The 18,671-nt window shown below is 46.6% G+C and overlaps 1 protein-coding gene across 1 annotated transcript; it reads right to left on the minus strand.

The window, feature by feature from the left end:
- Positions 1-1,036: 1,036 nt before the first annotated feature.
- On the minus strand, positions 1,037-9,855 carry T265_09179 (hypothetical protein; the record flags this gene model as incomplete). The annotated part of the gene is made up of 7 exons (XM_009175190.1): positions 1,037-1,214; positions 1,261-1,386; positions 6,369-6,426; positions 6,469-6,594; positions 8,360-8,525; positions 8,572-8,666; positions 9,822-9,855. The coding sequence occupies 7 exons, from the start codon at positions 9,853-9,855 to the stop codon at positions 1,037-1,039; spliced, it is 783 nt and encodes a 260-aa protein (XP_009173454.1).
- Between the last annotated feature and the right edge of the window lie 8,816 nt (positions 9,856-18,671).

Raw genomic sequence — 18,671 nt, forward strand, 5'->3', positions numbered from 1 at the left:
ATAACAAACCTGGCGATAATAACCTAGGCTGAGGTGATCGATTGAAGCACACTTTGGTGTGCCCGAAATATACTTTGTCAAGCTTGAGGAAATCACAGCCCTCTTCGGCTGGAGAGATTCTGACCGGATATCGTCCAAATCACTGCATGAACCTGATACCAACCTATATGCGTGTTCCGGTGTTGCGTCAATTATGATCGTTCAGCTGTGGCACCTTTTCGGCGCCTAGCTGCCATACCACCAGAATGAAGAATGACGGTTGGGATACTGACAAGTTGCCCAAGCCTAGACAGGGAAAGTCCAGAGGCACAGGTCGGGTTCCAACCACGGGCTTTCTTTGAAGTCGAGAATCTCATCATATCCCAGCAAATGCTATTGGGGAAGACATGGGGAACAGAGTGTTTGCCAGTCACTCTGTCCCAAGGGGCTACGTTTTCTTCGAAAAGATATTTTCAAATTCTTTGAATTTGTATCCATTAGGCTGTACCTAAAATATCACTGGCGTTTTGTTCAATTACGTAGTTGCTGCGCATTACTTTTCTTTGTTATGTACGCATACCTTCACAACATGATGATCTAACGGTGTAAACCGTCCAGTTTTCCATCGAGTACTCTCATCTCATTCGTGATAGGCTTTTATTCGTGTACCATGGACGACTAAATAGGCCAATCCTTATTTTTGAGTTCACCTTGTCACCTACTATTTATGTGTAACATCAAGGGAGTAACTGCACCTACGATTCTGGTACCTACGCGCGAGATATCTTTAAAAAGTCCAATTGTGGCTGTTTTCTGAACGTATCGGTCATCTGGTGCGACGAACTACTTGTTGATCGATTGGGTTCGATACTTTGTTACAAGGTTAGCCGCTATCGAGTGATATCTCACACGCGACTAGTTTTCAGTCTGTCCTCACAATTTAATACAATGCTAGGGTGTTGAATCCATCTAATTCCACTAATAGGGTTGGACAACAACCCCAATGATGTATAAGAACTGTATTCACAATATTTACAAATCTAACAAGCAATTCTGTTCAGGTCTGGAAGCTTCGCTTTGATTGTATTTCATCCAACAACTGTTGTAACTCCTCATCAGTGAACCGCGAGCTGTCCAGGCTAGGAATCAGGGCTTTGGCCTCCTCTGCGGTGTCGGGCAACAGGTTGGCAATCGCAGCCAGCTCGAATCCGTGGAACCGCTTCTGGGACAATAAGCTGAGTACACAGAAATAACAACAGTCAGGTCAAAATAAAGGTTTACCTTCGCACGCTTTCGATTGTTTCTCTGTTGTTGAATCTCGACAACTGGGTGGCGTAATTCAAGGTCTTAGTAAATGCTTGTGAGAGTTCGAGTTCATGCACGGTCGCGGACTCATTTTGCTCCTTGCTGCACAAAAAGATGGATAGTTACATGGTAAATGGGAGACTTCACAAATTATTCGTGTAGTACGTCAACTGGTTTTTTGTTCTGCTGGAAAGACACAGGCATTGAATATGGTGGACGCGGTACGCGTAAGTCCTACGATAATTGAAAGCCTTTGAGTTATTGATTAATGAAGAACATGAATATATGGCTTAATTAGGGGACCAGAAGCTTTGTAGGATAGTTCAGTTTTTCTGGCATTCGATCACAATGCGAATCTACCAAGTTCTGAAGGATATTTGGAACTACGAGCTCCCTTTGAACAGCTTCCGAGGCATATGCCGCATAAGAGAAGTGCGGGTACGTTAAGCCTGTGCAGTTCCACGGGTATCCATTCATACCGCGCGACCTGATGTTCCTTAGGCTTCTTACGGAAGTTCATAAAACCTTGTGTGGCGATGCCCTTTTGAAACATATTGCTTAAATTTTGTGAGTAGAGAGAAGATTTCGAAATTTCGATGAAATAGAAGTCGGCGGTCTCGTTGGCAAACTGGTGAAAACGCCGTTAAGATGGACACAAGTGCGATAAGTCGTGTGGGTTGACGAGAAACACCGGAAATGTTTCTAGCAAAGCTTTTCAACAACGCTTATGGCATTTGAGCGTCTGTTTCCACCAATCGTGTATTGTTGTCCCTGATGACAACTGTCGTCGATATGCTGATGTGAACAATGAAGTGTTAACAAAAAAAATACCAGAAAGAAAAACCACAAGCGCACAAAATCGTCAGCTTAATGTAGGAAAAATCTGAGACTCAACAACTGCGCGACATGACCGCGAGCGCTCGTTAAGGTGAATTTGACTTGCTTCATCGATTGGTAAAAATTTTGCCGTAGAAGCTCGTCTCATTTAACGGTCGATCTTCTGTAGATTCCAGGCATAAGTATGTCAGTTCTGACACAAATTAATAGCAGGCGACCACTAACTTCTTCAAGGACTTCGTTCCCACTGTTTTGCCCGCAACCACTAATGTTCAAATTCTGAAGCGATTCGGCAGAGAAGTTGCTGTGGGGCGCAACCTTAGCACTTCATCGATAACTCAAATACGGGAACCGTGTACTGCTATCGAACTTACGGTAGCTTTGCTATCTAGGTGTTACAACCAACGAACTTCCGGCGATTCTGAACCATCTGCCGGAAAATAAACCGGCATTTGTACAGATCAAAGCTCCCGAGATGGTGCATCCTCATTTGATTCTACGCCGGACGACAATCACATCTGTGCTCTTTGTGGGCAGATATGCGCAACAGGCCCAAATAGAGCTCCGGTAAGCGAAACGATTACTGATACAAATGAGCCTGGCTCTAAAAACGAGAACATCTGGATAATTGGGTTGAACACTACTAACAATAATTCAACCGGCCATCTGCAGTTTCTCAGCCGGATTCTCGACCTGCAACAGAATTCGTGATAGTGAAATCGGAATCCCAGAAGGCTTCCGAAATAGGTAAATACCTTGTCTTTACCAAGTGTCACCAGGCTGTAGGTCCTAAAAAACTCCCACCCGTTCTGCTCAAAGACAGAAGCGAAATCTTCAGTCGATGGTCATATATCTTATATGCCTCCATCTGAGAAAAAGGGCATCCCAGCCAACTGGAGTGTGACAGTCAGATGAATTAGGTGAAGCATCGGTGTTGAACACTGATGTCATGCTGTCGATGATGATGATGAATTAGATTGACCTCCGTTGTACCCAGATTCTGGGTCACTTATTCTACGTGAAAACAAGACAGGAGAACGGTAGCCAGGATTCGGACGGAAAGGGGTTGTTTGGTCTACACTTTCACGAAATGCGCATAGGCGTCTACAATCTTGGTTTTCTTTGACTTCAAAAGTGCGTTCTACTCTGTCGACCGGTTAGGTCTTCTCAACTAGCTTGCGCTGTTCGAACTTTCACACTTGTGGGTGCGCAACTGTATGAGGGGTCCTCCAGAAAGCCCGACAAGGGTGTCCACTCTCCCCGTATTTGACCTCATCAAAAACAATGAGATGAACTCTGAAATATCTCAAAAACTCCAGCGTTCATATTTCTGAGGGAGATCTCCGTTGATCTGGAACAAGCGGACGGCATTTTCCTCAGTTGTGAAGAAGAGCAGAAAGCGCAACACTAGAAAACCTAATGGGCGTCATCCAGTCCTTCCGCATATGATTCGTGCTCACAAGGTGTAAAGTCATACAATGGAACATAGTCTTTTACTCTAAGGAATGACAACGAGTTTTGGAACACTGCACATATCTCAGAAGTAGCTCGGACGACAGTAGGCCACATGAAGTCAGTGACCAAATCTAAGGCCAGAATTTCGTTTGCCGATGGGCGCCAAAAGGCATACCCTGTGTCTCAAAGGACGCGTACATTGGGCTAGTGCGGGCTGCGTCGTTGCACGGCTCCGAAACTTGGTCACTTCGCGCGGAGGATATAAGACAGCTATACCTCAGAACTACAGCTAGAGTCGGTTGGAACCACGAAATACGGAACGGTGTGCTCAGGAGATAAGCCTCTGGTGAGGCGAACAGTATTGCTTAAAGAATGCACCATGCAATGCAAGCTAAGGTGGCTGTACTGTGATACGAATGATGAGTAACCGCCTGTGTTGGTTTTCGTGCCCGATTCGGAGTGGCGGAAACCTGGACGTAATGACAACGGGGATCGTCTTTTGCGGTTTTGTACCGACCACCAGGTGTTCCTCAGTAGCACTGGGTTCGGACACAATTACCCCCCAAACCTTACTTTACCTAGTGCCCTCCCAATGATGAATAAACATGGAGCCAGACTGACAATACGGTGTTTAGCACTCGACAGTGCGGCTCTGGTATTGGATGTTGATCTTTCTGGACTACCCATGTCTATTTAGACCATGCTCTCATTCGGTGCAAACTTTCGATAAGTTTCCGTGAAGACCTAGGGACAAATTTTTCATTTGGCCATCGAGGAATTTTCCGAACTACGGGTTAGACAATATTATCGAGCTAACTTATGTAGAGTTTCAGAGAGACGCCCATCGTGACTGGAACGAGGCAGGTCCCCTCATGCGTAAGGCGGATAATTTGGCCTTACGTGTTGTTTCAGAACGGTGAATGCCATTTCTCGATGCACAGTACAATTCAATCAGAAGGGCTTTTAGACTCCAGCTTAATTAGTGTGCGTACGGGTAGAGAAGCCTCATAGAATCAGAACATGGAAGTTGAGGGAGCCAACTCACCTGGGAAAATTCGAAAATTAACTCAGCCGTGAAAACCAGTTGTGAGATCATCAAAGACAATACTGGGAAGTTGGTATAAAACATAAGTTAGCGTCTCGATTACAGGACTGAATATTTTTGGTAGCAGTTTGGAAACCGTCTGTTCCTGTACCCATATATTTCATTCGGCCTGCTCAACTCCAGCCGGTCAGTGAACTTCGAACCTACTAGTACGAATGCCTGGCCGCTTTGAAGCGTTATCGGGCCGCAGCGCCTGACGCGCTTCCACTACCGTTATCCAAGGACGGTGGTGAGTCTTTGTTGTTATCCTTGATCAGGTGGTCAACCTGATTTGGGGACGAGAAGGAGTCCCAACAATCTGACAACAATCATGGTGTCTTCATTAAAAAGGTATCCGAAGCAACTGCTTCAGCCACATGGAAACAAGCTTAACACGACTGCCAGCTTCAGCAATACTGCGACATCTGATCACAACACGCGAGATTTAGGTCCGATCGCACCGGCAGGAGCTCCATCGGATGGGGATGCACTGACCAAGAACTTGGGTGCCGAAATCACATCTGGAATAACAATGACAGACTTGAACTATGCGAATGACATTATTCTGTTATTTGACAAAAGTGCGTCTGCACAAACTGATTTAAATCGAATATTAAGTGGTATTGAGTTAGCAACTTCAAGGCGCTCCCACTCCCACGTATACATTCGGAAATTCAGAGTGGGTAGCTTGATTTTGTTGACGGGTTTATTTATTCTCGCAGCCGCCAAAGTCGTGACTGCGCTGCGACAGATGAATCCAGTACACGCATCACCAAGACATGAGGAACACTTACCAAATTTGTGCTACTTTGCTGTATGAAACTGCCATAAAAGCAGTTCTCTATGACAGAAACTGAAAGACCTATTTGAAGTCCTCAAACGTCTTTAGATATCTGGTCACCGATTTCCCCAAATTCTAACAGGCGGTAGCCGGCTGCTAGACGCATGTGATGCAATGCACCTTTAGCGTCGTCGTTCAGCTGTAGCGCCCTTTCGGTGCCTAGCTGTCATGCCACCCGAAGGAAGCACGAGGGCTGGGATAATGTCAGGTTGCCCAAGCCTAGACAGGGGAAGTCGAGTGGCGGAGGTCGAGTTCGAACCACGGACCTTCCGGTCAGCAAATTCGCGCTCTAACCACTTGAGCCATCTCGCACCTTTAGCGAGAACCAGGTAATTGGAAAAATCGACCGAGCAGACAAGGTTCACCAGAATAGGATGGTCACACTTTTTTGTTCGTGCCATCTCTTGCTATTTCAGTGATTCCCATCGTGCTTCTCTAAGCTAATAATACCAAACGCTGGCATTACCAAAACCCGCGACAAAATTCATGTGCTGTCTTGGGGTCAGGCAAAGTATTTAATCGAAACGTCATTATGAAATTGTTGCTCATTTTAATTTCGTTTGAAAAACGAAAATACGACAGAGCAGCTAGACTTAAAAACCCTTAACTATGCGTGGAGACAGGAGAAATGAAAATAAAAGACAGATGCACGGACTTGGTAGCTTAATCTATTTTCGGGTAGTTATAAGACAAGTCGATCGTAAAACAGTTCTTCGACTTTAGCTAAAATGGATTCTTCCTTATCATTTACCGATGAGTCAATCGCCGCTGCAATTTACGGCGCATTTTGATAACTGGGACGAGTGGAAGAGCATGAGAACCTTAGTTACATTGTGAAAAACATATCTACGATAGCCAGAAACATACCGGTGCTCCAAGAGTAACTTTACTTCCGACAGCATGAGTGTATCAGCATTCTCAAACTCTGTAAAACTTTATCGTCTGTGGACTGAAGTTTCAGGCTTACCTTTCGGAAACTTCAGCTCACAGGCGTCATAATCGTCTGAGACAGCATTCATCTGCGACATGACTGGGGAAGTAGTACAAACAACTCCACTGGACGAAACAATGCGAATGAAAACCGGAAAGCAAGCTGAAATAAAGACAAGCATGTGATGAGGTGAAAAATCCCCGCCAAAATAGTCAAAACATTTTTGTAGCTCTCTAGACGGTCGCGCAACGCTTTATCGGTCCCTTGGCTTGTTGCCCATCTTACTATGATACATTAAAAGGCACATTAGCTCCAGGCAGCCCGTCATGGAGACAACTGTACTTATGGGGGGTAATCACAGGGGGCTAGAATCTCCGTCAGCGTTGAGAAGCGTCGAGCTAAAGACGCTCGATCCAGATTGGCTGGCGTTGTGACTAATCAGGGTATGCCTTTGTTTAGTCCGCACGTGGCAAATTCATCCAGTTGACGTGCTGTCCGGTTATTAGGGTGGCTGGCCCCGTGACACATACGAGAACCCCACTTCCATTTATCAGTTTAGAGTGATGGCCACAAAACAGAACCCATGAAAATCTCTACGGTTGCTAGCAAATATGTTTAAGGGGTATCAATTATCGCACAGAAGTTTAAGCTCATTAGGTAATGCAGGTCTATCTTTTGAGTGCTGCGTACTTCGACGATGAAGTATCGAAATGTGGAGAACTCTAATAAGAGCCTCAGGAAGTCCGAGATGCGTCCGCTAGCTTCTTATACTGTATGTTTGCATCGTCACGCAGCTCATGAAGACGAGCCCATCTGTTAAACAAACAGACTGAGAGAATAAGACTACAAATCAAACCAAAGTCACCGTGGCACGAACCCTAAGGAAAATGTTTCGGGAGGGGAACGCATATGCAATTCAAGTGCTCGGGGCTTAGCTTAAACAAAATAATAATAATGTTTATTCCCGACTTGTGGTGTCTTACCGTGGGAACGCATATGTAATTCAAGTGCTCGGGGCTTAGCTTAAACAAAATAATAATAATGTTTATTCCCGACTTGTGGTTGTCTTACCGTCAGGCATAGTCATACGTTTGCGGCCAGAATAGAACATAACTGGATGACTTACGGGTACTGGAGAGCGCGCAAAAAAGAGGACAATGTCATACACAGTGGGCAATATCTAATAATAATAATAATAATAATAATAACGGTACTAATAGTAGGTTGATTTCACAACCTGTAGGGTGCATGCTGATTGATTCTTGAATGGGTTGTTACAGCCTGAACGCGTAAGGCAACATGACAACGGGGAGGAAGATACAACAAACGAGGCATGTTTATTACATGAAAAAATCATCACAGTTGCGGGAACCGAGAAAACCTCAGGACAGTGGGTATGAGGTCCGAGTACTTCAAAGATGAAGTCAGCTGACATGAACCGAATTTGCGAACCATTGCTAGCCATCAGTGACTTTGGGTGGTTGAGTAAATGGCCAGAGTCACAACAAGCAAAGATGGAGATACAGATGGGATAATCTGAAGTAGATGCGAATGGCAAGTTTTGTCCCGAAAATATGGTCCAACCTGAAACTAAGAAGACTCACTGAGGCCACGTGTGTATGGGAGTCAGTTCAAGGGATAGGTTCGATGAGGAGATAGCGCTAATGCATAGGGCCAAACGAACACCCTATATGGAATTGAAAGTGTGGAAGAGGCGAATCGAACTTGCAGCAGAAACCAGGTTGTTTAAATCCGAACGAAAGTTTCGTCGAGTTAGAATGCACCCGACCAAGGTGGAAAATTTGCTAGTAGTTGCAATTACAGGCTGCAGTGGGGGAGAGGTTGCGGGCAATATTCTGAAGAAAGTAGTTGCGGGAGTGCCTTACATTGGGTATGGCAGTGCCATACCATCATTGCACTGACCTACCTCGGTTTGTGGACAGCCCCGTAAGGGTCATCGAGGAAGCCGAAATCGGAGAGGGGATACGCATTCCTTTGACAGCTGGATCTGGGTTAGGCAGGGGGACCAACCAGACAGAGTCCGGTCGATGTAGGGTCCCGGATAATTCCCCTTCAGTTGGAAGACCATGTGACTGTGGACCAAAGACCAGCCAAATTGGGGGGCGTCTGGGCAACTACAGCCGATTTTGGAAGCTTTGGAAGAGGAGGAATGAGGAAGAAATAGGATGAGAGCAGTATCGTCTGGTAATTAACGGGAGGCATCAGATTAAACGCTGTCAATAGATGAAAAGTCTAAAAGTTGACAATAGCAGGCTAAATGGACCGGGAAAATGGTGGGTTTGTTTGCTTACACAGAAACCAATTGCTAGCTGGATCAGAGTAGGTGCCTAATTTCTAGAAGGAAAGGACTGTGTTGCCGATGTAGCTATGCATGTAGCTATGCATGATGTAGCTAGCATGGAGGCTAGCCATTGGAATGGTTGGAACGGGCGATTACATGACGGTAGTTTTTCGCGCACCGAAAAACTTGTTGTGCAAAGGGGAGGTTAATGTGAACAGGGACAGATATAAGTGATGAGAGGACGGGCGACAGCTTCAGGCGGAGGAGTAAGGGGAACCAAACAAGTAAGAGTGGTGGGTTTGGAACTTTTGGGATGGTGGACTAACTTCCCCGAGGTTATTGTTGAGGTGAGCATACTAGGACAGTCAAGGAGGGAAGATTATTTTAACGGGGATGGTCACCAATCCTCCAAGCACTACTGTCAGCTTCAATCCACAGGTGGCGCATGGCAATGAAGACTTTCGACGCTGGCCTATCATGCTGGTAGTGGAGTGTTTCCAATCTCGCTATATATATATATTGTATATGTCACTCCTTGGAGCGGAGCATAGGTGTTTTTTTGACAAAATAGGTTTTGGTGTAGTGTAGCCTCTATTCTGACGAAGGTAGATACAGCTATGCTCGTCTTTTGTAGGCCATGGGCATTGCATCGTATCTCCTCGCTATTCCAGGTATATCGTTTTTGACAAACGAGAGGCCGTTTTTGATCTTTGTTTTGTGGCGTTGCCAGATAAAAACTCAACTGAGACATGACCAACGCCAGCAGCAACGGAAGTCAGCAGCGCTTTTTGATTTCCTGAATTTAAACGCCAGGCCCAGAACCACCGGTGATGGGCTGGGCATCGTGCTACTGGAGGTGGCGTTAATACGAACGCACCATAGTGCAACCAAACGGGGCGTATCCGTCCGCCACACGAGGTTGTTATTCCTCATGCATGCTACCAGAATTGCGAAGTGGAAAAACATCCAAGCGGTCATAAATGCGGTTTGTGCGTCAATAAATACTCCAGCTACCAATGTTTTCTGGTCAGTGGAAAGCAGGACTAGTAAAGACAGCTCAGTCAATTGGGACAAGCGAATGACATACGAGCACTTGTAGAGGCAAGTCGCGGGGGAGGCATGTGGAATGACAGCTGCCAATGAAAAAACGGGAATAGAGTGAAGATATTCATGGCAAGTGCACCATGGCTAAACGACGTCTGTGCGTTAGTGCGAGCTTCCATGTCAATCAGAAGCGTACCGTGATTTGTGTGGGTTTATTGAGCTGTGGAGGAAATCATTTGATATATATAGGCATAGAATGCTCTCGGGTAATGAAGAGAAAATCTACCTTTGGATGGTTTTCGTCAATTAGAGTTAGGATGAGAGCATCAGCCACTAGACAGAGCTGATATAGTAATATGAAGTAGAAACTAGCTTAGAACGAAGTATAAGTTGGCCGGGGGGAAAGAAAAATAGCCAGGCCAGTAACGTAGCATATTCAGATCAAGTGGGCGTTTAAGTCCTACATTAGAATGAAGCGAGCCAAGAGGAGAGGAGGGAAGGATGACAGGATCATTTACTTGCCCACTGGCTGTATCGTCTCTAAACTCGAACGCGCACTGGACCCGATTCTCAGAGGAGGTCGGGGACAGTTGGGTATTAAGTAAGGCGGCAGCAGACTCACAGGTAAGTTATCTATCTACGAACTGAGAAAAAGCATGATGGTGGTTCGAGACCTAGGATTTGTCAGCGGGAGCGTTACGAGGGAGAGCTGGACCGAGGGAACAGCTCTTCGGTGAATGAGCGTTGGACATTTTCAACGGCGGGTCTGCATCTTTGGGTATAAAAGGAGGAGAATGCGGGACAGAATTCCACGATTGGTCTTTCGCATAGATTAAAAATTGCAACCATTTTGTCTAGAAGATTACGGGAGCGCAGTACTAAAAATTGAGCCTGAGTGCTCTGGCAGCCTGAAACTGCACCTGGTGAGGAAAGCTAAGAGTACAGGAGTATCTGATGCGAGATCTTTGATCTCCGTGGAATGCGTGATAGGATATCTATAAGGTGTGAAAGCATCAGCCGGGAGGGAGTACTGGCAGGAAGTCATGCAGTACTTCGTGGAGTTGAAGCTTAGGTCAGAGTCGTTGGACCAGCGAGTCGGTGAATTTAATTATCGCTTCACCTGGTAAAAGGCAAGGGCCTGTGCTGGTGGAGGGAACGTGCGCGCAATATTTAGATCGTCCGTGAAGAGGAAAACCTCACCATAGGGTATGGCGCCGCAGACGCCATTGATGTAAGCACGAAAAGGATGGAGCCTAGCACACCGCTGTTGCTCTCCATTCCATGTGTAAATGTAAGGAATGAACCCGGCTGATCGTGAACCCGATAAGGACACAACTGCTAAATGTACCTTGGTCCCATGGCTGTTAAATGCTTCACCGATACTGATCATCAACATCATCGATAGCATTATATTAGTGTCCGGCGCCGATGTTTTGCCACCATTCGACCGTGACTCATTTGAAGGCTTTACTGTGAAGAGGCGAATTAAGGTGGATAGAGCCGGGACATGGTGCCAGCGTACTACGATCATTCCGAGCTGCCTACACCTCCACATACTCACTCGGGCAACCTGGATTGAATCTGACATCAAAAACGCCACTGACATCGTTTGGTAGCCACATTTTGGAGCGTCTTCAAATGGGTACAGTGAACCTCGCGTGGTCCCGATAAGTAATGTCGACAATATTCAAGCGATTCGTAATACCCTTCATACCGCTCTGCTGGGTCAAAGGCTATCCACTTCTTCAATTGTCACCCTCTTCGGCAAACTATGATTAGGCATAGATAACACATGTCCCAACCCACGCGGATTCTGGTGCTGAACGCAGTATTCAATGGAAGTACCCCTTGCATAAGCGGAAACTCGCTTTCCAGTTGCCTCGTGACGGATTCATCAACACCGACCCACGCTAGACGTGGTTTTGAGACAACGATTGTCAAACACCTGAAGACGTCTCAGTTCTGCTGCTCGAATAAGCCGAGTCTCAAAGCCGTTCAACAACACAACCCACACCCTAGCTTGCTACACACGTCACTTGAGATTTAGGGGTTGCTCCACATTGACGCCGTAGGTAGCTCAAATGAGCAAACGCGACCTGAGCCCTTCAGGTTCGTGCTTTGACCTTATCTGTCACACTACAATCAGAACCATAATTCGTTGAACGCGCAACAACTTCAGGTTCCTCTCTCCGGATTGCGGGTGGTGTATTTGGTGGCTGGATGTCAACCAGCATGTCGGGTGCTTTGTGGGTGCATGGTGCACATAAAAAACGTGATGCCATCGGTCAGTTTATTCAAAAACACACGCGCCTTCTCCTCCTCTACGAAGGCGAGGACGATGTCGTCTGGATATTCCACATCGACTGGGGTTTCTTCAAAGGCTTTGAAGGCACAGCGTTCGTTTCATGAATTCAACAGTCACTCTCATCCTTAATCTCTTCAATATCTCCCTTATCACTGGCACATTCCCTAGTCAGTGGAAGCACTCTACGATTGTTCCGCAATATAAGTCAGGTCCACGAACTGCTCTAGCCAGCTCTCGTGGCATACACCATACTTGCTTACTACTTCGTACCTTGGAGCAACTCATCGAAGTCCCTGCCATGGACTACCCGCTCACCACCAAAATCCTTAGCAATCGGCAGTATGGGCTTATGGCACGGCGGTCGGCTAACACATGCCAGGTTGATTACTTCAATCATATTTCGTCCGCCTACGATACCGGACTGTGTATTATCCTTATTTACCTTGATATTCGCAAGGCATTCGACCAAGTTCCCCACGATGCACTATTCAACAAATTTCGGGCTAAGGGCATTAGTGGTCCATCAATGCGATGGTTTGCTTCTTACCTCGCTCAACAAATTTCGGGCTAAGGGCATTAGTGGCCCATCAATGCGATGGTTTGCTTCTTACTTAGCTGGTAGAACCCAGGTCACCAAAATCGGGAATCCCTACTCCTCAGTCTTTTCCTTTACCAGTGGAGTTATTCAGGGTAGCACAGGTAAGTTATCTATCTACGAACTGAGAAAAAGCATGATGGTGGTTCGAGACCTAGGATTTGTCAGCGGGAGCGTTACGAGGGAGAGCTGGACCGAGGGAACAGCTCTTCGGTGAATGAGCGTTGGACATTTTCAACGGCGGGTCTGCATCTTTGGGTATAAAAGGAGGAGAATGCGGGACAGAATTCCACGATTGGTCTTTCGCATAGACTAAAAATTGCAACCATTTTGTCTAGAAGATTACGGGAGCGCAGTACTAAAAATTGAGCCTGAGTGCTCTGGCAGCCTGAAACTGCACCTGGTGAGGAAAGCTAAGAGTACAGGAGTATCTGATGCGAGATCTTTGATCTCCGTGGAATGCGTGATAGGATATCTATAAGGTGTGAAAGCATCAGCCGGGAGGGAGTACTGGCAGGAAGTCATGCAGTACTTCGTGGGGTTGAAGCTTAGGTCAGAGTCGTTGGACCAGCGAGTCGGTGAATTTAATTATCGCTTCACCTGGTAAAAGGCAAGGGCCTGTGCTGGTGGAGGGAACGTGCGCGCAATATTTAGATCGTCCGTGAAGAGGAAAACCTCACCATAGGGTATGGCGCCGCAGACGCCATTGATGTAAGCACGAAAAGGATGGAGCCTAGCACACCGCTGTTGCTCTCCATTCCATGTGTAAATGTAAGGAATGAACCCGGCTGATCGTGAACCCGATAAGGACACAACTGCTAAATGTACCTTGGTCCCATGGCTGTTAAATGCTTCACCGATACTGATCATCAACATCATCGATAGCATTATATTAGTGTCCGGCGCCGATGTTTTGCCACCATTCGACCGTGACTCATTTGAAGGCTTTACTGTGAAGAGGCGAATTAAGGTGGATAGAGCCGGGACATGGTGCCAGCGTACTACGATCATTCCGAGCTGCCTACACCTCCACATACTCACTCGGGCAACCTGGATTGAATCTGACATCAAAAACGCCACTGACATCGTTTGGTAGCCACATTTTGGAGCGTCTTCAAATGGGTACAGTGAACCTCGCGTGGTCCCGATAAGTAATGTCGACAATATTCAAGCGATTCGTAATACCCTTCATACCGCTCTGCTGGGTCAAAGGCTATCCACTTCTTCAATTGTCACCCTCTTCGGCAAACTATGATTAGGCATAGATAACACATGTCCCAACCCACGCGGATTCTGGTGCTGAACGCAGTATTCAATGGAAGTACCCCTTGCATAAGCGGAAACTCGCTTTCCAGTTGCCTCGTGACGGATTCATCAACACCGACCCACGCTAGACGTGGTTTTGAGACAACGATTGTCAAACACCTGAAGACGTCTCAGTTCTGCTGCTCGAATAAGCCGAGTCTCAAAGCCGTTCAACAACACAACCCACACCCTAGCTTGCTACACACGTCACTTGAGATTTAGGGGTTGCTCCACATTGACGCCGTAGGTAGCTCAAATGAGCAAACGCGACCTGAGCCCTTCAGGTTCGTGCTTTGACCTTATCTGTCACACTACAATCAGAACCATAATTCGTTGAACGCGCAACAACTTCAGGTTCCTCTCTCCGGATTGCGGGTGGTGTATTTGGTGGCTGGATGTCAACCAGCATGTCGGGTGCTTTGTGGGTGCATGGTGCACATAAAAAACGTGATGCCATCGGTCAGTTTATTCAAAAACACAAGCGCCTTCTCCTCCTCTACGAAGGCGAGGACGATGTCGTCTGGATATTCCACATCGACTGGGGTTTCTTCAAAGGCTTTGAAGGCACAGCGTTCGTTTCATGAATTCAACAGACACTCTCATCCTTAATCTCTTCAATATCTCCCTTATCACTGGCACATTCCCTAGTCAGTGGAAGCACTCTACGATTGTTCCGCAATATAAGTCAGGTCCACGAACTGCTCTAGCCAGCTCTCGTGGCATACACCATACTTGCTTACTACTTCGTACCTTGGAGCAACTCATCGAAGTCCCTGCCATGGACTACCCGCTCACCACCAAAATCCTTAGCAATCGGCAGTATGGGCTTATGGCACGGCGGTCGGCTAACACATGCCAGGTTGATTACTTCAATCATATTTCGTCCGCCTACGATACCGGACTGTGTATTATCCTTATTTACCTTGATATTCGCAAGGCATTCGACCAAGCTCCCCACGATGCACTATTCAACAAATTTCGGGCTAAGGGCATTAGTGGCCCATCAATGCGATGGTTTGCTTCTTACTTCGCTGGTAGAACCCAGGTCACCAAAATCGGGAATCCCTACTCCTCAGTCTTTTCCTTTACCAGTGGAGTTATTCAGGGTAGCGTACTTGACCCTCTACTGTTCTTACTATACGTTAATAACATCACCGACTCGATCACCCATGGATTTCCTTTTCTGTTTGCTGATGCCATTAAGGTAGCTTACACGTTTAAGGCCAGTGATTCTGTTTCTACTCTTGCCAACTTTCAATCTGACTTGACTTTCTTATCACTCTGGTCTCCCAACGCCTGTCTTTCTTTCGCTGTTCCAAAATATCAGGACCTGTCACATCAATTTTAAATTCCTCCTGACGCTTACTCTTAACGGACTCTTCATTCCTTTTTTCTTGAAGTTACAGACCCAAGCCCTAGGTATTCCCGTACACTTAACTTCAACCGACATGCAAGGTACAGGGTGGCTAAAGCTCGCATGCTCTGCGCTTGCATTCGCCGATCCTTCCATGATAAATCCTGTTTAATAGCCATTGTTAAACAATTTGTAAGGCCCATTCTTGTATCTAGCCCTGAATTCGCCTCACAGTATTCACAGACATGCCGGACTGCTGTGGAGAATGTGCAGCGCTCGTTTACTAAGTCCCTGTTTCCGGTGTCATCCACACTACCGTGTAGACTTCGCTGCTTGTCACTTGGTCTGGATCCATTATGGCTAAGGCGCATCGGAGTTAACCTAGGCCTTCTGCATCGCTTAATCTGCCGGCGGGCTTACATAGCTGGCTGCTGCCCTGAATTTTCTTACTTTGCTCCCTATAATATTTGTAACTCTGGATGGTTGCTCTCACTGTCGGCATGTCGAACTGCATTTAGACAAAGCTTTTTCCTTTGCCTCTATTCTAAACTATGGAACAAGCCCCCTCCCATGGCGCATCGGAGTTAACCTAGGCCTTCTGCATCGCTTAATCTGCCGGCGGGCTTACATAGCTGGCTGCTGCCCTGAATTTTCTTACTTTGCTCCCTATAATATTTGTAACTCTGGATGGTTGCTCTCACTGTCGGCATGTCGAACTGCATTTAGACAAAGCTTTTTCCTTTGCCTCTATTCTAAACTATGGAACAAGCTCCCCTCCCATATCCGTACCATCTCCTCTCACGTTGGCTTTCGAAAGGCCATCAATTCTCACCATTCTATTGAGGGAGCTGAGCGTTTTTCGCGCCTCAGCTTACACTACACACCTTTTTTGAAATAGGCCCTAAGCACTTCTAATCTGCGCACTCACCCTGACTGTCCTGTTACTAGGTCTTAGCACTTACACTCACCAGCTTGAAACCCCTAGCATTAGTCCGCAAGTGCTACCCTCGGAAGTGTTTTTTCTATAACCTGCCAATTTATCTCGCTCAAGCCCGTCTCCACTAACCTGGTCGCATATCCTTTCTCCGTCCTGAAGCTTTTGTACCCAGCCCAATTATTCCTAGTTCTTCAAGCCTGGTCCCATCCCTCAGTATCTCTGTCAGCTCTATTTAATGTCTGGTGCTTTGCTTCGGCTGGATTTAACTGACCTCGGCCAAACTGAGGTCCAAGTTCAGCGCCGTTCTGAACCATTCTGCATCCCCCGAACACGCGCAGCGCACACATATCAAATGGTGGGTCTGAAGAAGCGCTATGAATGAAATAGTTTTTTGGCCTCACAGCCAAACATATACACATAGAACTTGTGTACCTCTACTTGACAGAGTGGTTCACATCAATGCTTCGTCTTCGTTTAGCCATAGTACATAGGCTGCGAAAATCTCCATTCTACTCCCATTGTCCGAAAGGTAGTTGATGTTTATTTTGCTTCGCGACTTGCATCTTCCAGTGGTAGTTTGCTGTTTGCTTGTTCGAAATGACTGAGCTGTTTTACTGGCCTGGCGTTCCCACGGAAATGAGAAATGTCTGGTAGCTGGAGTTATTTATTAATGCACAAACCGCACTTATGACTGCTTGGATGATTTTCCACCTTGCAGATCTGGTGGCATGCACGAGGGATGAAAACCTCGTGTGGTGGATGGGTACGCCCTGCAGGGAGGGTCGCCCTGTTACGTTGCACCAGGGTGCGTTCGTATGCTCGCCACCTCTCCAGTAGCACGGGTGTATCGTCCATCGCCGGCGGTTCGGGACCTTGCCTTTAATTCAGGAAAACCAAAAATGGGTGGCGTTGCTGTCTGTCTGTACTGGATTGGCCTTGTTCCGGTTGTTACTTGTCCCACAACACCAAGAAAAACAAGCGGATGACAGCTGTCCTCTCGTTTGTTTTAAAAAATTGAAAAAAAATTAAAGAAAAACATTCCTGCATGGGGTAGCCTGGGAGTACCTGTGAGGCTCACGTCTAACGCCGATATGCAAGGTGTCGCCACTTTCGCCTTAGTGGGGTTAAACCACTCCTAGTCCACTTCATCAGCCAAACATAGCACACACCTTCTTCATCCAGAGCGGTCAGATGCGCAAAATGCTAATAACTTATGGTTTCCTGATTACAAGCAATCACAGCTAGCACTTCATGGCTATTTTTTGCCATGCGCCATTCGGTTTCTGGAGTTGAGAGCATTGACTCGGCGACTGGTGACCCTTAATCTTACTTTCCTGTTGGGTTGATGTGGTAGTACTCAGCTGGGCTACGATTCTTATCAATTATCTGGGAAGCTATTGCTTGCCCGCTTTTTACTAGCCTACTGCCACTGCTCACATTAACCCCTCTTTCTGCATAACAAAGATCCGATGTCATGCCGCCTTGGTGAGCAAAAATACTATTCGTTCTCAACTAGTCCAACAGCTGGCCTCCCTGCTAGTTATATCGACGACAAAGTTTTCACCTTCCCAAGACTAGTCACCTACTCTGATCCAACTAGCACTTGACTCATAGACAAGCAAACGAATTTACCATTCATAGGCCCATTTAACTTACTTCCATCCCCTTTTGGACTTTTTTCTATTGACGCCGATATACCCTATGTCTCCTGATACCCGCCACGTGCTACCACATTCATTCTATTTCTTTCTCGTTGCCCCTATTCCCAAACTTGAAACCCCGAATGCAGTTGCCGAAACGCTCCTTAGAATTGACCTTCAATCAAACTGGCTGCGACTCGGTCAAGACTCACACGGTCCTCCAACAAAAATGAAATTATCCGTAAGCCTGCACCTGCGTGACTCCCTGTGTCGATCTCAGTCTCACGCAGAACTAGCTGCCACGAGACTGCCTATCCCTTATCCGAACCTTGACGACCGTTACGGGGCTGTTCAGCGCGTCAGTGCGATGATGGCATGGCACTATCATACCCAGTGAGATGGCACTCCCGCAACTAGTTTCTCCAGAATCTCGACAGCAACCCCTCGCCCACCAAAGCCTGTAGCCACAACTTAGAACAGTTGTCATCCGGCCGCGTCTCTGGGATGAGCTCTTCTGTACCCAATGAATGTTCGCTCAGATTTGACTAGCCCTGCTTTTCTGCTGAAATTTTGGCTTCCCTCCTGCACAAGCCCATTTCCGTATACGGAATCCGGGTCGACCTATGTATTAGCAACTTAACCCCATCCAAACTATTCCCTGAACACGACTTCCTTACAAAAGTGCAACCAGTGAGTCTGCTTACTTTCAAATTAAACCACGTTTTCAAGACAAAACTTGTCATGTACTCCCAATTTG

This window comes from Opisthorchis viverrini (assembly GCF_000715545.1).
Source record: "Opisthorchis viverrini unplaced genomic scaffold opera_v5_261, whole genome shotgun sequence".
NCBI lineage: Eukaryota > Metazoa > Platyhelminthes > Trematoda > Opisthorchiida > Opisthorchiidae > Opisthorchis > Opisthorchis viverrini.